The 25082-nt window shown below is 47.5% G+C and overlaps 1 protein-coding gene, 1 non-coding gene and 1 pseudogene across 3 annotated transcripts; 2 read left to right on the top strand and 1 right to left on the bottom strand.

The window, feature by feature from the left end:
• The first annotated feature begins 853 nt into the window (after positions 1 to 853).
• Positions 854 to 22789, top strand: HM13 (histocompatibility minor 13). Of its 2 annotated transcripts, none has more exons than XM_078866914.1 (12): positions 854 to 1077; positions 8712 to 8810; positions 10350 to 10432; positions 10596 to 10684; positions 11043 to 11128; positions 11700 to 11825; positions 14323 to 14380; positions 15071 to 15154; positions 15787 to 15823; positions 16357 to 16459; positions 17563 to 17648; positions 18977 to 19520. In XM_078866914.1, the coding sequence occupies exons 1-12, from the start codon at positions 901 to 903 to the stop codon at positions 19116 to 19118; spliced, it is 1170 nt and encodes a 389-aa protein (XP_078723040.1). In that variant the 5' UTR covers positions 854 to 900; the 3' UTR covers positions 19119 to 19520. The 2 variants fall into 2 exon arrangements, with proteins under 2 accessions (XP_078723040.1, XP_078723039.1); XM_078866913.1 differs by lacking the exon at positions 18977 to 19520 and adding an exon at positions 20640 to 22789 and having other exon boundaries at positions 856 to 1077.
• Positions 22790 to 23128: 339 nt separating this feature from the next.
• Positions 23129 to 23237, bottom strand: LOC144940954 (5S ribosomal RNA; annotated as a pseudogene).
• A 674-nt stretch (positions 23238 to 23911) lies between these two features.
• Positions 23912 to 24030, top strand: LOC144940968 (5S ribosomal RNA). Its single transcript, XR_013639181.1, has one exon. It is a non-coding gene; the product is annotated as a 5S ribosomal RNA (ribosomal RNA).
• The last annotated feature ends 1052 nt before the right edge of the window (positions 24031 to 25082 follow it).

Below are 25082 nucleotides of genomic sequence, written 5' to 3'. Positions count from 1 at the left end.
GGAATGTATCCCTTTGTGCAAGGGCCAGATTTTAGGCGCTGGTTGTTGGGTGCGGTCATTGGTGGCCAGGTTGAGACAATTTACTTGTAGACCCGTTTTAATCACATTCAACTCTAGTCTTACACCGTTTGAGACTAGGCTCGAAAGAAAAGCTGTCTCTGGTGTGGACCAATCAGTTTCAAAGACAATGCATACATTATCAGAGTGTGTTTTTTGGTTTGCATTCTCACCACAAGTATTGTGGTTAATGCAGACATGATTCCTTGTAAAATATTTCAATTTAGTGTTTTAACATCTTCACATCTGTTTTGTTGCCAGAAAAAGGGGAAACCCTATTCTCATATATTAAAATTACTGAAAGAACCAAGAATACGTCTACATTATAGACTGCCAGTACGCTCGCTCAGGTTAAGAACCAGGCTACAGTCTACATTATAGACTGCCAGTACACTCAGTACGATTAAGACTTTATCGAAATAACCAAAGAATTTGGTTCTTTACACTTCTGCAGATGTCGATGCCACCACCGCCGCCTATTGCACGGCGGTGGTGGCATGTTTGTTCGTATCTCTGAAAGTTCATAAGTTGAATATTCGTAAATAGAGTACATAAAATTGGATCACCCTTTACATACAAATATACAAAGTAAAAAAACCTCTGATCTGGCAACCTATTCCGAAACCATTGCCAGCTGTTATTGTAAACCACAGTTTACACAATCTCCACGAACGATTCCAGTCGACAATATCTCTTAACTGACTGTGAATCGGCGCGAAGAATCGATTCCCTTCAAAGCCCCCAAGACAAACAAACCAATGTAACGATTCCCCGACGTGTGAAGGAATCGATCAGGAAGTTAATCGAATCGAATCGCCGGCGAGGCAGAAAGAGTACGTGGCGATGGCGGAGACGGACCTGAACGCAACTCTCTCCGTGGCCGAGGCGGCGGTCAACGCCACGGCCAAGGTTCCCTCCACGCCCGAGGGCGTCGCACTCGCCTATGGCTCCCTGGTCGTCATGGCGCTGCTGCCCATCTTCTTCGGTTCTCTGCGCAGCGTCAAGTCCGCAAAGTCCAAGGTGAGAGGCGCGGTATTCCCCCCCCGCCTCCAGGCCGCGACCACGGTCTTGCCTGAGGGCGCCTACCGGGGGAGGCGCGCGTCACGCGGCGGGGCCCCGCAGAGCGAAGGGGTGGGGGATTATTGCGCCGGTTTGCTTAGGCCGCGCACCATATGTATGTGTGTGTTGAATTGTCCTCAGTGTTATCCATCAGCGGCCGTGGTCAAGCCACTGCTGGATGGACTGCTTCTTGAGCCGTCGCGAGCTTTTTACGATCCCGCGAATTGATTTCGTGTGCCCGTCTTCCTCTGTCGACGCGTTGAGTTCCTTGGCTGTCACTACGTTGATAATTGGTTTTTTACCCTTTTATCTGGCAACAAAACTGACACCTTTTTTTTTACAAGGAGCCATGTTTGCATTGACCACAATACCTGCGGTCGGAATGCAAAGGTGTCAGTTTTGTGGCCAGATAAAAGGGTAAAAAACCAATTATCATATTTTGCTACTGGCAAAGGAGGTTCCAATGGTGTCACTGCGTTGTTTCTTCGTTAGCATCGTCCCTTCGAGCCATGACGTGTCCTTTGCAAGTCCACTCGCTCTTTCTTTCTCATCAGTTATTTTTTTATTAAATTTGTATAATTAACCAGCATATGTTTTCTCGAACCCATATGGTTCCTCTTGCTGTGTCTCGTTAGAATGCGTTAACGTATGAATTGGAAATTAAAAAGGTGTATTAATTTAGAGTAAAATGTAACGTGTTTTTTTTTGTCAGGTCGCAGCCAGGTGTGTGTAAATAATACGTCTGTGCCGACCCTTGTCAAATTATGCTCGGGCGATACCCAAATAAATTTGAAAAAAAAGTTACAGTACTTGGTTATCCCTTATAAAAGACTCGCCCTGTATTAGCCATTCCTTGGCTTCCATTCCGTTATTATTCTTGATCATTGGCCATCATTCCTTCATGCCATAACGTGTCCTGCCCAATCCCACTTATTTATCTTAACAGTTTGAATTAGAGTGTGTCATTAATCCACGTGTACCTGTTTTTATCTCAATATAATGTGTTTGTCAATGAAATACGTCTGCCTTACTATTATATTAAATCATTTTACTTCTAACATATTCTTGGTTCTTTCGGTAAAGTCACGTAGAAGGGTAACAATAAAATAATAAAAATATAAAACAATAAAATTCTCACGACGTTTCGACTGCAACACAAGCAACCATCATCAAACTTACCGAAAGAACCAAGAATATGAATCCCTGCAGTCACGAAAGCTTTAAATCAAAATAGTACTCCTTGTGGTCTAGAAAGGCTAAGTATTTGATATTCATTCGTCCTGGTCAGAATGATTGATAGTAACGCATTTAACTCAGTGGGAAACTGATACAGTCATCCAAGCTGTTAAAACAGACGTAATAAAAAAACATACAACAAGGATAAAAAAAATTGTTTACAAGCATAGAACAGCTGTGCTGAGTTTCCGTGAGGAAGGTAACGATACAAAATCTGTAAGGAGATAAGCTCTCAAAATGTATTCTCAGGAACAAAGATCATGAGAATACATTTTAGGAATATTGGAGAAATAAAGACACATATATAATGCATATATAATATATAATGTCCCATAAATGTCATTTTATGGTGACAGTCACTATAAGTACCAATGGATATCAATTAGAGGAATTGATTTTGGATCAAAAGTGAAAATATTTGATGAAAATAAAATCTATATTTTTGTATGGACAAAACAGGCAAACATAACACGGTATGTATGCCTCAGGTAATTATTTAACGTGGACTGCGATCAAGAGCAGATTGGAGTGTGTTTGTAAAATTTAACTTCGCAATTTGCCCAAGGAAGAAAGTTTTCAATCGGTCCAATATTCTCCGGAAATATGAACACTGTGAAAATATCGGGCAACGACTGTGAAAAGAGGTACGGACGGAGAGGTGCATCCTTGTAATTTCATTGAGAAGCAGCTACAAAAATATACACAAATTACAGACATCTTAGTGCTTGTTGAGAAAAGTAAATGGGTTTGTACAAGAAACATTGACTAGCAGGCATGACAGTCAATAAATGAGACTAGTGATGGAATGGCAGGCAAAGGAGAAACAAGTATAACCCGTTAAAAACAAAGTTTTTCACTATAAATCCTTTATATGCGTGGCGGCTAGAGTCCTCTCGTCCTCTGGCTTGAGATGGCTGCCACCTATGGGTCAGATGATTGCATTGCACCATTAAGCAATTGGTAATTAAATATAATATTTTTGTCCTAAAAAGTGTAAAATTTAGGAACAAATTTTTCACGAACATTAATTGTCACGCACAACGAGTCTGTGTGGAAAATGTCAGCTCGATTGGATCATGGGAAGTGGGTTAAAAAACGACCGAAAGATTTGCACGGTCGTAATCAAGCAAGCGAACTTAATATAAAGGATTTAAAAATGCCTGCGAGCGTGACCACCGGGGAGGTGGAGTGATGAGATCAGAGGCCTCGTTCAGTTCAGGAGTTAGATATATTATTATAGCACGACACCATGTGGTAGGGCAACGACTTTTGAGGACTTTCATCCAGCAGTGGATAGATTGTGGCTGATGGCACTATTGGTAATAAGAATGAAGTACACCATTAATGTTTGTATTAAATTACCATTATATTCACAGTAAATGTGTTATCTTTAGACATTACTTCATAGGATATTCCATTTCAGTCTACTATATACAGCGTTTGTGATTTGAATTTCAAGAAAGTACACTAGACTTCAGCAGTTTTTTCTTGCTGTGGTTGTCCCACTTGATGACGATTGCTTGTGTTGCAATCGAAACGTCGTGATCTCTTATTTTTCTACCTACGTTACTTTACCGAAAGAACCAAAGAGTATGAAAGTACAATAGTTAGGTTTTAACTGTATAATATATCAAGCTTTGTGCTCTTACCCATTTTGAAGGTCGTGGCTGGTAAAACATTTACATTTCAAACGAGGGAAGTTGTATTGTCAATAGTGAACATTTGTGACGGAAAGCAATACTGTAAAATACATATAAAAGCAATTACAGTGGCATATGATAGATATTTACCTGGGAATTTTTTTTTGTGATTTGGGTATTTTTCAAGATAATCATGTGTAGAATCTTGGTCAAATTCCTTTCTGAATATATTTGTTTTTATTACCTGTTGGAAGGAAGCGAGAGTGACCTCAATATAGAAATCAAACTTAGCAGGTGATAGAAATAATGGGCTTTGTGAGACTGTATGGCTATACTGCTTCCTACATAAAGCAGGGTGGCATCTCACATCATTGTCATCAAACAAAATCTCTTATTCAAAGCAGTGGTTTAGGACTTGATCCTTGTGTGATCCAACAACCCCACCGACGAGTCTGCTAGGTTAAATACTCACACTCTTTTGACACACTTCTTGGCAACTAACACAACCCTCGACACACTAATCACCTTTACCACACCTCCTATCACCATCAGCACCACCACCATTATCACTAACTCCATCATCACCTCGCCTATCATTAACCCCACCAACACTCACCACCGCTACCAATCTCATCTTAACCATACTCTCCACTGCCACTCAACTTCATCACCACTACCTCCACCAATATCACCTCCGCCACCACTAACACCTGGTAATGCAGTAGGTGGCCATGATGTAACTAACACACATTGCACGTCGTGGCCCTGTCAACCCTGGAATGGGTCACCACATTCCTCTTGGAGTGGTGCCAATGCAACCTTTGAGCTAGATTCCTCCGAGTGCATCTGGTACAGCGCCTCGGTCTGTGAAATCAAGAAGGAGTCATGCGCCTCCACCGTGCTGATTGGGTTTCGTGTTTTCTTTCATCGGCACTCCTCGCCCACGTGCAGCGACGATGAGCGTCGAGTTCTTAGATTGCCACCCTTTCAGCAAATTGCTCGTCCATTCAGCCGCTGTCTAACATAGTCCGATCGTCAGCTGCAGTAAATACGATCGGAGTGTTATATTTACCTACTACAGAATTTCCAAAAGGGAAGTGCTCCTTGGAAATGCGAGTTGCAAGATTTCCTTCTGCTATCAGAACTGCAGTGGCGCAGTGGTTAGAACTTTGAATGCGGCAGTCCGAGTTAGTTTTTCTATTCACGTTGTGGGCCAGCGTGGTGAAGTATGGTCAAGCAACCGGTATGATAGACAGTCTTCTCGGTTCTTTCGGTAAAGTCACGTAGAAGGGAAGTAATAAAATAATAAAAATAAAACATAATAAAATAATTCTCACGACGTTTCGGCCACAACGCAAGCAGCCGTCCTCAGGTGAAGACCAAGTCTGTCGAGGCGACAGCGTCTAAATGAAACACCACCACGCTTGGAGCATCTATTTAAGCTGGGTTGGAAGGGGGGGAAAATGCGCTTTGACAAAATAATCTGCATATCAAGAGGAATTTAGCATATTTATGGGAAATGCAGGAATGCGACTTGATATGCAGATTCTTTTGTCAAGGCGCATTTCCCCCCCCTTCCAACCCAGCTTAAATAGACGCTCCAAGCGTGGTGGTGTTTCATTTAGACGCTGTCGCCTCGACAGACCTGTTCTTCACCTGAGGACGGCTGCTTGTGTTGTGGCCGAAACGTCGTGAGAATTATTTTATTATGTTTTATTTTTATTATTTTATTACTTCCCTTCTACGTGACTTTACCGAAAGAACTAAGAAGAAGAATCCCTGCAGTCACGAAAGCTTTAAATCGAAATGATAGAGAGTGTGGGCAAGTTTTTCAGTTTGAAGCAAATTGACAAAGGGCTATAAGACTATATTTGCTGAATAGGGAATTATATTTTCATCATGTCAAAAAACATGCCACTAACCATAAATAGATATAAATAGTTTGAAATGCCTTTGATGTCCATCCCTGTTATATTGTTCTGAATTGCAACAGTTTGCATGTTGGCTTATTTTGTTTGACTGTTTGAGTTTTGCATTTGATCCCACTGAGTTACCCAAGCGCATCTAATCCGTGCTCATTTATAAAGCAGTATGTGCTTCATAGTGAGAAATAAAACCCCATTAATGAGCAGACATAAAGCAATCTTCCATATTAATAGACAGCTATTAATACGGTTTGTTTACCGGGACATTCGTCTCAACACACTGGCTCCTCGCCACGAGTTTTTGACACTTAATCCGTCTGAATTGGAGTCCGCATTTCAGTCGAGTGTTTAAAAAGAGGGCACTTTTTTGGGAACTTTTATTCTATATCACAACTTTGCTATCGGCGTCACGTCATCATGAAATTACCCTTCGTGTGAGAGAATGGCCCGCAGAAATAGATATCACCGAGCTGTTGTTGAGATCCCTTCAGGGGTGAATCTTGTGTAGACGGTAGTGGGGCGGGGGGCAATTATGTCTCCCATGACATGTATTTCTCAATGCCAAATTGGGCAGATTTTATTTCAGATGAGAATCCTCTTTAGCTTCTGACCCCAATTTGCCAGGGCCTGTGGCAGAGGTCGCAACCGGGTACCCGATACCCGTACCCTACCCGATACTCGGCTACCCGTACCCGGCCAGGTACGGGTAGCCGTTTGCGACCCTGGTGTGGCCGGGTACGGGTACGGGTAGGCCGTGAGTCACTGGTGAGTAACCGTTTGTCACTCATTTTGGGTAGGGTACGGGTACGGATAGGGAACGGGTACCCGGCCGGGTACGGTTACCCATTTGCGACCCTGGTGCGGCCGGGTACGGGTAAGGAATCAAAACCCGTTTGCGACCTCTGACCTGTGGGTATTTCCAGCATTATGATCATGAGCCACCTATGCATTTACCAGTTTTGACTCCTGATCAAGATGCACAATGCTAATAGTAATTAGTATCTAAACCTTGTCTGGGCCATTCGGCCTTAAAAAAAGCAAGCCTCTGCCCGGACTCATTCGCTGAAAATAGACTTGCACTACTGGGTTTGTGTTGGTATCAACTACATGTCATGCTGTCTTTGAATATGTTCTCACTAAGCATCATATCCTAAACCATGGCCCCAAAAGATCGTTCAGCAGAGGAATGGAAGGGCTGCCCACGGCACTCAGAAACCCCATCAACTGGCTCGGTAAACTGGACTGTTTTGAGTTTTTACATTCAGCAGCACGCCAGAAGAAGATTAACCAACTGTCCGTAACGATTTGAAAACGATGATCTCATTGTTCTGTGTGTTTGGATGCCTGTGCATCTATGTGGGTTTGTGTGGTAGTGTCGTGGTTAGCGCGCTGCGCTATGAACCCGACGACCCGAGTTCGATTCCCGCTCACGGCCACCACCAGTGACGATTATCTGAAACGGTCCTGGGCCTCCCCTAGGTCGACTTAACCTCAAATGAGTACCTGGTGCGGCGTGTAAACATCGCCACTGGGGAGACAAAGGCGGTCGGGCGTGGTGCTGGCCACCCACCCCCTCGTGTACCGTTCCGGCCTACATAGGTGCTCGCTAACAGCACTTGCCCTGACAGTCTAAGGCTATCCGGGGGATCTTTGTCTTTGTTTGTGTGTGCATTTGCATTTGTGCCTGTTTGCATCTCTGTTAGTGTGCCTATCTGTGCATCCTTGCATTCCTATGTACAGTGATACCTTGGTTCACGAACTTAATTCGTGAACTGACTCTGGTCGTGAACCGAATTGGTCGTGAACCGAGGCACATTTTCCCATAGGGTTCAATGTAAATCCGGTTAATCCGTTTTGACCTTTTTTTTTGGTTTTTGAAGCACAAAAATATGAAACAAATGACAATACACATTACTGTAGTACTGTACAGTATAGTAATGTATAAAGAGAGAACACTAACCTTGCTTGAGATGACTTCTGGCATGGAGGAAGGCAGGTGGGAGGCGAGTGGGAGACAGTAAGCACTCAAACGGGTGAACTGTACAATACAGTAAGTACAGTATTGTACAGTACAGTAGTACAGTACAGTACTGTATGTGCTAAAAAGCACACCAAAAATCAAAAAGTCACTGAAAGTGTCTTCACAGTACTCACAGTACAGTACTTCTTTCTGTGTCTCTGCTTCTCTCCACGATCTTCCTACAGGAAGTCACGACCACGTGACAGCCTGGAATTAGCATAAAAATGGCCGCGGCTCCTGTTCATGAACCGAAGCGGAGTTCGTGAACCGGAGCATATTTTTATGAACTTTTCTGTTCGTGAACCGAGTTGTTCATGAACCGAAGCGTTCGTGAACCGAGGTATCACTGTACATCTGTGTGTCTGCGTACATGCTAGTTTATTTGTGTGTATGGGGAGTGGCAGTCTCGGGGTTAGCGCACAGCGCTACGAACCCAGCGACCCGAATTCGATTCCCTCTCATAGCCACAGACAGTGGTGAATATTTGAATCGGTCCCGAGCCTCCCCTAGGCCAACTCAGCCTTAAATGAGTACTTGGTGTGATGTATAAACATAATCACTGGGGAGACAAAGGTGTCTGTGCTTGGTGTTGGTCACCCACCCCCTCGTGTGATTCACCGGCCCTCATAGGTGCTCGCTGACATCCCTTGTCCCAACAGCCTTTTAAAGGCTATACAGGGGACCTTTGTCTCTGTCTGTCTTCCTGTGTTTGTCTCCGTGCGTCTGTATGTTTACGTATTTGTGTCTGTGTCCCTCGTGTTGTTTTTTTCGCAGACGACGTCGGACATGACAGAGACGATCACGAGCCGCGACGCTGCTCGTTTCCCCATCATTGCGTCCTGCACGCTCTTTGGCCTCTACCTCTTCTTCAAGGTGCAATGTCACCGCTCGCGCACGCACGCACGCACTCCACCGCCACATGATGCACGCATCAACAACAACCGCCATTGTCGTTGGCGGTTGTTGTTGATGCTTCGCCCGCTATACCACACACACGCACACTACTCGTAGATGAAACGTAGCAGACATTCACGCTCGGTATGCCCACCGCTGGAACGTAGTGCATTCGGGACCAATGTAGCAGACACCACTAGTGTATGGTACGCATACCAAGAGCATGCCAGCGCACACCCACAAGACCACTGATACTTAGGACATAAGGTGCTGATTTGTGGTAGACTTACACCGCACTTGAGACTGATGTAGCATAGCACCGCCGACACACAGCAGGCACCACTACCATTTAGCACGCATACCAAGAGCATGTTAAAGACACTGCAAGCATGTGGCTCAGAACACTCGTACATAACATAAACTCAAGACGTTTCGGCCACAACGCAAGCAGCCATCCTCTGTGGCCGAAACGTCGTGAGAATTATTTTATTATGTTTTATTTTTATTATTTTATTACTTCCCTTCTACGTGACTTTACCGAAAGAACCAAGAAGATGAATCCCTGCAGTCACGAAAGCTTTAAATTGAAACTCGTACATAACATATTCACTATTAATACATCACGCACACACACACCGCTAGTATGTGACACACAGCCGTATTACATGCACACACAGCACATAGACATAGCGTGCACAGCACTTTCAACTCCAGTAAACAATCACACGTGCACACACACATGCGCGCGCCACTGACATGCGGTGATTACTGTGAAGCCATGGTGCCAGGTTGTGTTCCCATACCACCCGGATTTGATGATCCGTGCGAAGTGAGAAACTTGATGATCCATGCGAAGTGAGAAACTTGATACAAAAATAACTAAACACTTAATTAAAATCGAGTCTAAGCGCACGCCCCTTGCTGGGAGCATCGTCTGTGTGTGCGTCTGTTGAATACGTGCGCAGTTATGTGTGTGGGTGTAACAGATTGTGCATGTGTGTGCATGTGTGTAAGTGTATTTGTGTGTGATGTGTATGTGTGTGTGAAACTGCATGGGTGTACAGACTTAATAGGGCATCTGTGTCTTAGGTGTAAAATGTGTGTATTTTTTTACATATGGGTTGTATATGTAACAGTTTCTTTGTGTATGGGTGTTTATTTTTATGCGTGTGCAGCTGCTACTTTATGCATGTGCATTGTTGAAACTGTGTCGTTAAGTATGCGTGTGCGTTTTGGTGTAAGCATTTCTGCATGTGTATATGGATATGTGTGGGTGTAACTGTGTGTGTGTGTTTGCTTTGGTCCACTCAGCCTCAAATAAGTACCTGGTGCGGTGTGTAAACATCGCCACTATGGAGACCAAGGCGGCCGGGCATGGTGCTGGCCACCCACCCCCTCGTGTGCCGTGCCGGCTTTCATAGGCGCGCGCTAACAGCACTTGCCCTAACAGTCTGTTCAGACTATATGGGGGATCTTTGTGTTTGCTTATATTTCTGTGCATATACTATGTGTCCTCAGGTGTTCTCGCAAGAGTACATCAACTTGCTCCTCTCCATGTACTTCTTTGTGCTGGGGATACTGGCTCTGTCACACACGATCAGGTGAACACACACACACACACAAAGATAAAGATCCCCTATGTAGTCTACACAGGCTGTTGGGGCAAGTGCTGCCACTGCGCACCTATGAACGCCAGTGCAGCGCAACGTGGGAGGTGTTGTTTTTGGTACCATGTCTTTTTGTCTCTGTGTTCTACGTTGTCAGTCCTGCCATGGCCCGGGTATTCCCGGGTGCAGCCTTCGCCTCCCAGTATCAGCTGCTCTTCACACAGGGCACTGGGGAGGCACGTGAGGGTAAGTCTACACGCACACACACACACAGACACCCGTAGACGCACACAGACACACAGACGCAGGTGGACACGGGTAGCGCCACGACACGCAGGCATAGACTCTCACACAGTACCGAGTGTACGCAAATTGACACAAAGAACACCTAGCCACGCACACGTAGCAATAGACGCACACCCACGACGACACGCGGACATGCATCGGGGTGCACGCAGTGGTACCAACACACGCACACACACCAACAACGACACAGTGACATACACATGTACGCACGCAGGCGCTCAAAGCACACTCGCAAAACAGTTGTGCGTTGTGTTTTGGCCACAGTTGAGACGCTATTTTCCTGTCCTGGTTTATGCAGAGATCTTGAACTACGAGTTTGACCGTAAGGACCTCTTCTGCCTTGTGCTGAGCTCTATCGTGGGCGTCTGGTACATCCTCAAGAAGGTGTGACCTCCTTTCGCTTTCCTGGAATCTGCAATGAACACACCCACATCGCACAATCACACCTGTACACTCTCGCTTGCACCCTTGCTTGCGTTCTTATTTTAATTCATCGTCTGACGAATAATCACCACCTTGTCCACGCTGTGGGAAACTGCCACAGTGTAATGGTTAGCAGCACATTGGACTTGCAATCCAGAGGTCGCCGGCTAGATTCCATCGTAGAAACAATTGTGCAGGTTTCTTAAATCCCCCTCGCCCCACCTCCTCTGCCCACCCAGCAGCAGGATAAAATTGGTTACACCACAGTCAGTCAATCGGCAGGTTTGCGTGCGGTGGGGTTAAAGTTTGGTTGACGCCCACTCCTTCCAACATGTCAACGTTGAAGAGTAGACCCTCGATTTGTGTTCGCTCTTGTGGACGCCTTTTCTGCCGGCAGTGGGAGTGAGCAAGCAATTTCAGGGCTGCGCCTTGCAAGTACAGTAGTATTATTACGAACGAAGTTTGTGCCGACTGGTCGTGCCACTGGTTGTGCCGTTAAAACCGTGGTTGTGTCGGCCGTGTCGCGCTGAAGCACTGGATCGCCAACAACCTGTTTGGGCTGGCATTTGCACTGAACGGAGTGGAGCTGCTTCATCTCAACAACGTGTGCACCGGGTGCATCCTGCTGGGCGGCCTCTTCATCTACGACATCTTCTGGGTGTGCGCACGCACTCACGCACTCACGCAATCACACACTCACTCACGCACGCACTCACGCACTCACGCACGCACTCACGTACTCACGCACGCACTCACGCACTCACGCACTCACGCACTCACGCACGCACTCACGCACTCACGCACGCACGCACTCACGCACTCACGCACGCACTCACGCACGCACTCACGCACTCACGCACGCACTCACGCACGCACTCACGCACTCACGCACTCACGCACGCACTCACGCACGCACTCACGCACTCACGCACGCACTCACGCACTCACGCACGCACTCACGCACTCACGCGCACGCACTCACGTACTCGCGCACGCACTCACGCACTCACGCGCACGCACTCACGTACTCACGCACGCACGCACGCACTCACGCACGCACTCACGCACTCACGCGCACGCACTCACGCACTCACGCGCACGCACTCACGTACTCACGTACTCACGCACGCACTCACGCACTCACTCACGCACTCACGCGCACGCACTCACGTACTCACGCACGCACGCACTCACGCACGCACTCACGCGCACGCACTCACGCACTCACGCACTCACGCACGCACTCACGCACTCACGCGCACGCACTCACGTACTCACGTACTCACGCACGCACTCACGCACTCACGCACGCACTCACGCACTCACGCGCACGCACTCACGTACTCACGTACTCACGCACGCACTCACGCACGCACGCACTCACGCACGCACTCACGCACTCACGCACGCACGCACTCACGCACTCACGCACGCACTCACGCACTCACGCGCACGCACTCACGTACTCACGTACTCACGCACGCACTCACGCACTCACGCACGCACTCACGCACTCACGCGCACGCACTCACGTACTCACGTACTCACGCACGCACTCACGCACGCACGCACTCACGCACGCACTCACGCACTCACGCGCACGCACTCACGCACGCACGCACTCACGCACTCACGCACGCACTCACGCACTCACGCGCACGCACTCACGTACTCACGTACTCACGCACGCACTCACGCACTCACGCACGCACTCACGCACTCACGCACTCACGCACTCACGCGCACGCACTCACGTACTCACGTACTCACGCACGCACTCACGCACTCACGCACGCACTCACGCACGCACTCACGCACTCACGCACTCACGCACGCACTCACGCACGCACGCTCGATTGCTTGCGCACATATGTACACGTAACAACAATGACACCAGCCGCCATTCGTCACTAAGTAGCGGTGAGGTTACCACAGCGCTTGTGCCAGCCAGGTGCCATGGGTTGACTGACAAATGGCTGGCAGATGCACCACCTCTGCTCCCCACTGTGCCAACTTTTGCTGCGTTTTAGCCACCTGGCGCTTTGCTCATTGTTATCAGAGTCGCTCCTCTGCCCTTCAGCTGCCTCGTAGCGTCCATTTCGAACTTCCCCTAAAGAAGCCGACCTTGATAAACGCTGATTACAGTCATCGGCAAGTCCACTCGGCTCCAAATCCTCCCGTACCACATCAGCACATCTGATCGGTCATCAGCCCTACCTGCAAACGCATAACGTGCCCGCACGCACACAAGCACTTGTAAAGAGAGATCTTCCATGCAGCCGTACAGGTTGTTGGGTGAACTGCTACTGGAAATCTGTGAAAAAGAGCTACTTATCTTCTCGGTTCTTTCGGTAAAGTCACGTAGAAGGGAAATAATAAAATAATAAAAATAAAACATAATACAATCATTCTCACGACGTTTCGGCCACAACGCAAGCAGCCATCCTCAGGTGAAGACCAGGTCTGTCGGGGAGACAGCATCTGAATGAAACACCACCACGCTTGGAGCGTATATTTAAGCTGGGTTGGAAGGGGAATGGCGCCTTGACAAAAAAAATTGCATATCAAGAGGAATTTAGCATATTTATGGGAAATGCAGATATGTGATTAGTACTACTTGTGAAATGCGTAGGAGGTGGGCGGGGGGTTTCAAAGTCATATTATGCCCGTGCATTATGCAGGATTAGCAGCATCAAAGGGAGGGGATCCCTGCAGTCACGAAAGCTTTAAAGAGCCACTTAGCTCATTGGATTCCTCCACAGTCTAAAATATTAAGATTCTGCTGTGAGCGAGCATCTTTGAAGGCCGGAACGATGCTAGTGTACTCCGGACCACGACGGGTGATCTCTTGTCACACCGCACCAGGTTTTGAGTGAAGGCTGAATCGACCTAGGGAGGAGGCCCATGACCAGTTCTGATATCACCAGCGCTGTTCGCTGAGGCTGGAAACCCAAATCATTTGGTTGGGTTTATAGCGCAGTGCTAATCAATAGAAAACTTTATTTTCATAATGGATTATTAAGATGAATCGGCACCAGTAACAATCACTTGTGCTCGATGAATGGATGCGTTGTCGCATGTCTTTCTGTGTTTGTGATCGTTTCTCCGCGTGTGTGCGCATGTGTTTCTTTTCATGCTTCCGTTCCATCGCCCAGGTGTTCGGCACTAACGTCATGGTGACTGTGGCGAAGTCGTTCGAGGCTCCGATCAAACGTGAGGCCGCTACGTCCGTCTGTCCGCTTGAGTGGGGCTCGTTTGGTATTGACTGACAACACAATCGTTCGTGCAGTTTGTCACAAGGAACACATTCCTGTGGAGGTAGCTGGTAGGAACGTTGAGTTGCTCGGTCAATGGCCAGGGTCAACGGCGGCGTGGTGTGTTCCGCAAATATGGCCGACTGTGAGGGCGGGCACAAGCCGGCGTGAGTAGGTTAAACGTTGAGTTTTATATGGGCACCACGGGGTGACCAGCCCCTCCCCACCCAGCCCCACCCCCCACCCAGCCCTACTCTCCCCACCCAGCCCCTCCCCACCTTCCCCTCCCCACCCTCCCCTCTCCACCCAGCCCCACCCCTCCCATTTTTGGATGCACGACGGACAGACTGCCACAATAATCCCCTGTGGGCTGGTGTAACCAGGAGGTTCCTACCAGTATAACGTTTACTTAGAGGTGGTCGGATGGCTCGGAAGGCAGAACGCTGATCTTGGCCATAAAATGAGCCACCCGGTGAATTGTGTTGTCAACATCAACGCTCGTTAGAAAATGGGGCAGCCGGGCTTGTGGGGGAGGCTGGCTACACCGCCTCTTCACACACGTGCATTGGTGGCCTTGTTATGAGCTAGTTATCCTCACCCACCTTGCGGGAAAATAGTTATGCGATTCACGAGTGCTGTCTTGTTGCAGTGGTGTTCCCCCAAGATCTGCTGCAGAGGGGATTGGAGGCCAGCAACTTTGCCATGTTGGGACTCGGCGACATCGTCATACCAGGTCCGTCCATCCATTTGTGCATTCGTCTGTCTTCCTACATGTTTGTGTGTGTGTATGTGTATGCCCTTGCTTGCCTGTCTGCTTGTCTGTCCATCTGGGTGCCTGACTTTCTTCTCTTTACCTGCCTGTGTCTGTCCGGCTCTCGTCTGCCTGTCTGTCTCAGTTGCACTATTTCCGTGTCTTATCTGTGTGCCCATCATTCTCACTGTCTGCTTACCTGTCTGCCTGTCTCATTTGCACTATTTCCCTGTCTGTCTGTGTGCCCATTATTCTCACCGTCTGCCCACCTGCCTCCCTGCCTGTCTAATTCCATGGGCAATGGTCTATATCATGTATTAATATTGCAGTGGAGTCTGTTCTCTACGACATGGATCAAGATCTGCAACATAAACGACAAAAGTTTGTTAATTGTGCAAGGCGACGTGCTCGGTGCGGGCGCTTGTTTTGCCCGTAGCGTTGATATCACAAGACAGCTCTTGACTAACACCTTGGTCCTTGGGAGAGTGAGGCTTAGATTTAATGTTGGTGTCAAGTCTGTTTCACTGCAGGTTTACCCGAGGCTTACTTACAGCGTTGTCAGCTTCGTTCAATGCGAATGAAGCCTAATGTAAAGTCGTATTGTCTTATTTCAGGAATCTTCATTGCCCTCCTGCTCCGCTTTGATATCAGGTAACAATTTACTTTGCAAATAGTGAGTTGTTTTTTCTCGGAGTGTTTTCTCGTGTGCGTGCGAGGTAGTTGCTCGCGCACTGCGCTATGAATTAAACCCTACAAGCCCGCACTGTGTGGGGAGGCCATCATGCAGAAGCGAATCAATGAAGGGCTGTATTTAACTATCATTATTTACAAGACAAAAAAGAGACACCCAGACCCTGCGGTCAAACCCCGGCTCCCAGTGGCGCTGGCTTCGTGTCTATGGCATGGCCATTATTCATGTACTGAGCAGTGTTTTACTTTCTACTCTATAATCCAGGTGGCCTACGTTGAATTCCCGGCAACGGTGGTCATCAATACCTTATAGGTGTCTTAACCTGGCCTGGGCTTTGCCTATGCGCAACTCTCTTTGTGATTAATGTGTATGTATACGTAATCGGAGTTGCGTGGGGAAGGCCAACAAACTAAACACAAAAAGCAAGACTTTGTTCCTACCAACTGTAAGTGGGACCTTTATCATCATCATCATCTGTGTTTGGAATGAACAGCCTGAAGAAAAACAGCCGCACGTATTTCTACGTCAGCTTCCTTGCCTACATCCTCGGCCTGGGTCTCACCATCTTCGTGATGCACACCTTCAAGCATGCTCAGGTGAGCGTGTGACCCTTCACCCTGATGGCTACACGACCAGCACAGCGGCGGTGTCTCTCTTTCTTGATTTGAAGCTTTCGTGACTGCAGGGATTCATCTTCTTGGTTCTTTCGGTAAAGTCACGTAGAATGGAAATAATAAAATAATTAAAATAAAACATAATAAAATAGTTATCACGACCTGTTCTCCACCTGAGGACGGTTGCTTGCGTTGTGGCCGAAACGTCGTGAGAATTATTTTATTATGTTTATTATTTTATTATTTCCTTTCTTTCGGTAAAGTCACGTGATTTATTTTATTTTATACCTACGTGACTTTACCAAAAGAACCAAAGAGTATGGTGTCTCTCTTGTCATACTAGATGGCCTAAGTCCAGAGGTTGCCAGTTCATTTCGATCTCCTGGCGCATCACGTTGAAAACGTTGGGCATGTTTCATAAATCCTCCGCCGTGGTCGATACAATGAGTACCCCATTGTGGGAAGTCTCCAGTGGTTTTCCCTGTGGGCAAACTCGACCCCCACCATAGGAACATGGAGTTTCCACCACTGGCTTCGAGCTGTTCATGGGAGATGAGGTCTGCCGTAAGCTAGTTTTTTAGTGGGCAATCCACTTTGAATTGTTTACTGAATGTCCATGATCCTGTGATCTCATGTGTTTTCCTAACCACGTGTTCCTTTGTCCCTGTGTTCACTGTCCTGTGTGCCTGTGTTCATATGTCTCGTGCCATCTCTCTGTGTGTCCTTGTCGTCTATCCTCCGTCCCCATGTCCCGGTGTTTCCCCATGTCCCGGTGTTTCCCCATTATCTCTTCTTTGTCTGTGTCTAACCGTGTCCTCTCGGTATCGAAATGCTTCCTGTCCCCATGTGTGTGTTTGTCTGTGTCCCCTGCCCTGTGTGATTGTATTCACATGTCCCATGTCTCTGTGTATGTCTCGTCTCTTGTCTGTGTTCACATGCTCCCCGCCCCCCCCCCCCCCCCGTGTGTCATCGTGTCCCTCTGTCTCCTCCGTTTGCATCCACGTGCTCCCTTCTCACCCTGGTGGTGCATGTCCCTGTGTTGCCTGTCCCCGTGTGGCGTGTTCCTTGTGCCTGTCTCCCTGCAGCCGGCGCTGCTGTATTTGGTCCCTGCTTGCATTGGGCTGCCTGTGCTGGTGGCTCTGCTCAAGGGAGAGGTCAAGGAGATGTTTAAGTGAGAGATTAAAACACACACACACATAAAGTGACATGTATACACACGCACACAAGAACACTACACATATACATGTGTGTCGTGTCCTTGTGAGTATGAACACGTAAAAAGACACATGCACATGAATATGTACACACACAAACACATGAACATGCACATATACACAAACGCACATAAACATACACATGTACGTACGTGAATGCATGCATATGCGCATAATCAAGTATATACAGGACATACGCATAACCACATACATGACAATTTGCAGCACTCAGCTGTGAGCCTTTCATATTGCGACCTCTGTTCCGGTAGTCAATCTCATGTCTGTGTAATAAGACTCTTTGAGACGACTTCTGGAATCCGTCTTTTATTCACTTTGGGTTACAGCTACTTCACGCTGCCGATAGACAACGTGAAGGCGCAGATAGACCGAGAGAGACGCAACCGCCACGTGGCAACTCGGAGCCCCGCTCCCGCGTGGCTCCTTCCTCCGTTGGTTCCCGTTCTGACCACGTGTCGTTCCTCTCTACCCCTATTTTTAATACCCGGGTCACGTGGTGCGCTTCAGCCAATCCTCGTTAGCCTGCGTCGAATCTTCCAGGCTCCCTCGTCAGCTCCCGGGACCACGCCCCTGACTCATCTCCCCATTGGCTGAGGCCAAAGCCAGCAGAACCAATCTCCATAGCTGTCACCCTTCCATCACGTCAGGGCCATGCCCCCAGGCTTCCCCCCATTGGCTGTAAACCAGGACCGGCAGAGCCAATCACCATGACAAGGTGTGATACGTCAGTGAGCCGGATATTCTCATATTACATCTGTCTTGGTGTGTGTCTGTGTGTGGGGAGCGGTGGTACAGTGGCTAGCACGCTATGCTACGAACCAGGCGACCCGAGTTCGATTCCTGTTCACGGCCAACACCAGTGACAGTTATCTGAATAGCTCCTGGGCCTCTCCTAGGTCGACTCAGCCTAAAATTACTACCTGGTGTGGTGTGTAAGCATCGCCACCAGGGAGACAAAGGTGGCCTGCTGTGGTGCTGGTCAACCACCCTCTCGTATGCCGTGCCGGCCTTCATCGGCGCTCGCTAACAGCACTTTCCCAAAAACATCTGTGAACGCTACACAGGGGATCATTGTCTTGTGTCTGTGTGTCTGCGCATTTGTGTGTCTTTGTGAATATGTCTGCATTTGTGTGTGCCCATCCCTGCCAGCAATTCTCTCTCTTTCCTCCCTGTCTCTGTTTTGTCCACATCTCCACCCCCGCCTCTTTCTCTCTCTGTCCACCTTCCACCCCCACTCTCTCTCTCCCGTGCTTCGTGCCTTCTAAAGCTACGAGCTGCCCTTGGAGGATCCCCTCCCGGGATCGGACGATCCCCCGCAGACCCCTCCTATCGCCAGTGTGGGGGAGCAGGGGGCCCCCACCCCCCTCCCCAACCCCGGCCCCTCCCAGTCCCCCCGCCGGAGACGTTAATGGCTGAGGGGGAGCTCACGACCCCCATCCTACCCCCAACGTACGCCGTACAGCGGTACAGCATGCGAGTGCCCTCTAGCAGACTAACCGACTCGCCACTAACTCTGCTGTGCCCTCTCCCTCTCTTCAGTTACCACTAATGCAATAACTCAATAACCAAGTATCCTCATATAGAGAGATTGGCCCCCATTGCAGGAATGTGGAATTTCCAGCGTTGATTCAGGGCCACCAGAGGAGATGAGTTGATGTCACACCCGTTGCTCGCATGTGTATTGGAATTGGAACCTTTTGAGCAATTACACTGGTAAAAAAAAAAACATTTTTTTCTGGCCTTGGACTTTTGCAGCTGTTTTAGACTAATTTCAGGGTAGATTTGAAGCTTGCGTGACTGCATGGATTCATATTCTTAGGTTTTTTCGGTAAAGTCACGTAGGTAAAAAAATTTAACTTTTATTCATCTTAATTTTTTTACCTACGTGACTTTACCGAAAAAACCTAAGAATATAATTTCAGGGTGCTGATTCCAAATCTGATCTCAGATTTGCTCTATCACATCTCATTTTTATGCTATCGGCATACCCCATTTTCATTGATTTTACCCAAAATTAACTGTCACTTATGATTGCAAGTTGTTGCGAGTCAGTGACTGCTTTAGTGTAAAAATATGGTGCTGTATTTTTAGGATAGTGTGTTTATAACATAATTTTATGCAGATATCCACATTTATTTAATATTTTTCTTCTGCAGTTTTTATTGAAAATGCAATATTTGATATCTCAAAAACCTGATGTGATAGACAAAAACCGATGCCAGATTTGGAATCGGCACCCCAAAATTTCCTTAAAGCCGTTGGAATATCTTATGCCAGAAAAAGTGTGTTGACCAGTGTAATTGGTAAATTTACTACCCTTGTACACCCTTTGGTTTTCCTTGTTATAGGCAGCGTGACACATGTCTTTTTATACCTCAATCCTGTGATATTGCTATAAAGATGTGCAAACGCATACGTGGATATAAACAAGTAAACCCGTAAAAACAAAGATTTTCACTATAAATCCTTTATATGCGTGGCGGCTAGAGTCTTCTCGTCCTCTGGCTTGAGATGGCTGCCACCTATGGGTCAGATGATTGTCTGCCAGTATTAAGCAATTGGTAATTAAATATTTACTTTGTTTTCCCTAAACAGTGTAAAATTTTTGGAAATTTTTTTTCACGAACATTAATTGTCTCGCACAACGAGTCTGTGTGCAAAATGTCAGCTCGATTGGATCACGGGAAGTGGGTTAAAAAACGACCGAAAGATTTGCACGGTTGTAAGCAAGCAAGCACGCAAGCAAGCACGCAAGCAAGCGAACTTAATATAAAGGATTTTTAAAAAGTTTGATTCGTGCACGAACTCGCTGACAGTGGAAAGTTTTTGATAGCAGAATCCAAGAATCCCCGTGCGCCCCTAAACGAGCGTTGCGGTGATGCCGATTGCACGGTGCGCGCTGAGCATTGACAGGCACCGATGTTCCCCAGGTATGAAGAGACACCCCCGGAAAAAGCTACCGAGGACTCAGTGCTCCCCAAGGGGCCTGAGGACAAGAAAGGCGACTGAATCCAGCTCGCCGATTTACTCAGTTTTTTTTATTATGATTATTATCGTTATTGTCATTAACGTTATTATGATGATATTAATTTCATTTTTGTATTATTTAAACAAAATGAAATGACCCGCATTTTGTAATTTTTTGTCCGTTTTAAATTTTATTTTGCTTTTCGTGCTAATCTTTTTTTTCAATCGGGCTGTTCGCCTTGACGCGGGTTAGCTCGTGCGGATTGAAGTGTTGACGCAATGCAGTTACTGCTGCACGGCACCGTCAGTCGGAGATGGAGCAATGCTTTGTTTTTGGCCATAACCGAAGCCTCGGATGGCGTTTAATCAAACGGCAGAGGGTGTCATGAGAGATGTCTTCTTGCCTGCAAAACAAATGTCTCATTCAATTTATGTTTCCATTGGCCAGACAGATCTCCGCCAACTCTGTATCATTGCCATGCCAAGTTTCCAGGGTTGCTCATAATAAACTCGGTGCAGGTGACAATTCACCAGCGAGTGTTTGTTTTAAGGTTTCTCCAGCAGTTATTCATGTCTTGGAGGGGCGTGATCACTCTGCCCTGCTGCGTTGGGATGGTTTTAGAACATGACATCGGAGGTGGTGGTTTATAACACGGCGCAAGTCCCTGGTCATGTTCATCCATCCCCAGTACTGACCGGCCTTGCGCCAGCTTAATTTCCAAGATCTGACGATGATTAGGCGTATTCCGAGTTAGGTTTGGCTGGTGAAATGTATTTTAACGAACCAGTATCACCCAACCCTTGTTGAGCTTGGAATGCTGTACCAGTCATTGTTCAGAACTACTTCCATACAGTCTAAACTGAAACAAGTCACAATGCAGTTTGGCTAATGTGTGAGTTGTCTTAATTTATTCCGGATCATGAGTCATTTATTTCAGCGGCAACACGGTCGCTATAACCTCTGTTCTCTTTGAACTATTGTTGTTTCAACACATGATATGGTTCGTCAGTGTGCCCTCGTTCCAAGACTTTAACTCCAAGCAAACCCCCTCAATCTGTCAACAGTAAAGATTTCTGAACGCAGTTTGTGTTCAGGGTTCTGTTGCTGACACTGGGAAGAATTACTTTGGCATTTTGTTCATTTTCTTTTGGAGTAGCAACCTTGAGAGCGGGGGATTGATTCGCTGCAAATACGGCAATGCAATCATGTTAAATTCAATGGACGTGGCTGAAGAAAGAGATCAATGAGAGTGTCATTCGTTTTCAACGGCTGTTACAAAAATAAAATTCGGCAAATTTCACGCACTTCCATGAAAGTTAATGGACGGCTTACCCAGACGTGACTCGTGGTGGAGCTTTGTCACGTGGTGGTTATCGCAATGCGGTATAAACCCAGGTGGCCCTTGGCAATCAAGTTCGATTGCAAAGGTTAGCAGCGGTGGCGAGTGATATCCGAACCGGTCCTAAGGCCTTCTCGAACCCACACTGACCAGTGTGGTGAAGTATGCTTAAACAATTTCCCCCTGTGACCAGCACGGCATGGGTGAAGGACTCTTGAGGTAGGAATGGATTGACACAAGGTTGCATCATTCGGGAAGGTAACGGTGCAGTGAGCTCGATTACACGATGGCTTGTTTTCATATTTAACATTGCCCCCTTTACGCAAACGGAGGTTAACCTCCAATAACGTGGCAACCCATCAACATTGAACAGGCCTGACAAGCCTGCTGAGGAGACTCAAAATGTCAAAACCGCTTCACCATTGGCGTGTTGATGCAAGTGCTTCTGCCGGACGTGTGTGGGGGCGGTGGGAGCCCTTGAGTTGTTTTTTTGTATCATGGTATTGAGAGCACCGACCAAATATTGTTTGGGAAAGCGATTCAAGATTTCCCACTGAATGGTTGCGACGGTGCGAACGTTTGGCTTGTGTGTAAAAGGGTTCTTTTTAAAGAGTCGATCGAGATTTTACCTTTCAACTGACGTTTTGCAGCAAGACTTGATGCGCTCTCCTGTCACGTGTATGCATTGTATGATATTGTTCCTCTGGTTTCAGCCGCAGTGTTTTAAAGTTTAAAAAAAAAACAAGAAGCAAATAAACTACCTTGAGAATTAATCGAGTTTGTACCGCGAGAAGTTTTCACGTTTGCAAGTGCAGTGCAAATCGGGTTGTTACGCCGTACGAATCCCATCAGCCAGGCGACCTAAGTGTGAATGGTTTCATTAGCATTGGTTGACCACAGGAACAAACTCTGGGCTGGTTTTGACAATCAGTGTCTCACCAACAGAGCGAGTGAACGCTGGTGATCTGCGGGACGTTCATATGCAAGGGCCCCTCTGTTAGCTGTGGGTCCCAGTGGAGCGCAACACTCTACAATGCACGACACGGAATGCGACACGCGGGGTAGACAGCGCTCCCCCTGCCGACGGGAAGAGGCAAAAGCCGAGAACAAAAAGCCTACAACACCTGGTATTCCCAGGCAGTCTGCCATCCTAGTACTAACCAGGCTCGACCCTGCTTAGCTTCCGAGATCGGGCGTATTCAGGGTGATATGGTCGTAGGCGAAAGCTCGGTGAAGATTCACTAAATTCATCTCTAATGTACGGGTACTCATCTTGAAATAAAATTGTTCAACTTCCCCATAGTGTGAAGATAACTCCAGCAGTCATCCTCGCATTCACGGTGGAGTTCAACTCGAGACGTCTCGGTGCAAACCCAAGTGGTGGTCTCAGCTCTGGAGCAACATCTCAGTTCTGAGCAGCTATCTCAGAGTAAAAGTTGTCACCATATGTATATACAGTACGTGTGTGTGTGTTTAAACCATGACGTCCAGACTTTGTTCATCCACTGATGGATGAATCCCTACAACACGCCGTGTCTGTCCTGTCCTGGGGGTTGATTGAGCATACTTCACCACGCTGGTGGACGGTGCGGGTTGGTGGGGAAGTGGTGGGGGTGGAGAGAGGCTGACCTGGTGCGGATATCACTCGACACCACCGATGTTAGCCGTGCCCGGGATTCTAACTCAGCTCAGCAGCTTCACTGCACCGTGACGCTGAGAGCCACGGCGCCCTAAGGGCTGTGGTCTTGACAGTGGCAGAAGTGAGCTCTGGGCTCGCGATCTGTAGCTGGTGGTGAACACGAGTTTCATGGGAAACGCTCATTCGCTGTGAAAACAGCATCAGCAGAATCCTGATAACGTTAGAGATGAATTTACTGAATCTTCACTGCGCTTTCGCCTACGACCATATCACCCTGAATACGCCCGATCTCGTCCGATCTCGGAAGCTAAGCAGGGTCGAGCCTGGTTAGTACTTGGATGGGAGACCGCCTGGGAATACCAGGTGTTGTAGGCTTTTTGTTCTCGGCTTTTGCCTCTTTCCGTCGGCAGGGGGAGCGCTGTCTACCCCGCGTGTCGCATTCCGTGTCGTGCATTGTAGAGTTTTGTGCTCCACTGGGACCCACAGCTAACAGAGGGGCCCTTGCATATGAACATCCCGCAGTTCACCAGCGTTCACTCACTCTGTTGGTGAGACACTGATTGTCAAAACCAGCCCAGAGTTTGTTCCTGTGGTCAACCATTGCTAATGAAACGATTCACTCCTGTGGTTTTCACACCTGATGATGATTGCTTGTGTTGCAATCGAAACGTCGTGAGAATTTTCTTGTTGAATGTATTTTATTTCATTATTTCCCTTCTACGTGACTTTACCGAAAGAACCAAGAATATGACCAAGAGCTGTTAAACAAATGGAACACAGGCTCACCCCGAGTTGGCAGAGCTCCCCACAGACTTAAATATGCAAGTTCCACTCTGTGCGAGTCGCTCACGCAGAGCGGGGCTGGCGGGTTCTCGTCTCTAGGGGGCACCGCTACCTCGGCCTCAAGCTGACGACAGCTTCGCTTTACTGCTTTTATGCGTCCACTGCTGGATGAAAGTCTGCCAAAACCACGTCGGTTATAGTTTTTGTTAACCGTGTATCGCCACGCTGGTCAGTTTTTGGGTTTGCGACGTCACTTTTATTTCTGGCGCACGGCTAAAACATTTATTTAGAGCTGCCTCATTGAACGTTCACAGCCCTCTGTCAATCCACTGCTGGATGAGGGCCTCCACATGCCGAATACTAACCAGGCTCGACCCTGCTGGGGCTTATTTGACCGCGCGTCCACGCTGGTCCCTGGGGGTTCGTGAGGGCGGGAATCTCTGTACATAGAAGTGGGGTGCAACAAGCGGGTGTTGTGCACTGCCCTCTGAAGAGGGGATAGTGGGGAATGAGAGTTGGCGTTTTGCACTTATTTACATTATGGGACCTGATGAGAATAACATGTTAAAAACTACGAATTTTGATGACCAATTTTTTTTTACTGGCGTAAGAACAGTTGAACTATTAGTTGCGATTGAGTCACA

The sequence above is a fragment of the Lampetra fluviatilis genome, chromosome 23 (assembly GCF_964198595.1).
Source record: "Lampetra fluviatilis chromosome 23, kcLamFluv1.1, whole genome shotgun sequence".
NCBI lineage: Eukaryota > Metazoa > Chordata > Hyperoartia > Petromyzontiformes > Petromyzontidae > Lampetra > Lampetra fluviatilis.
This window is presented reverse-complemented; position numbering and strand designations above follow the sequence as displayed.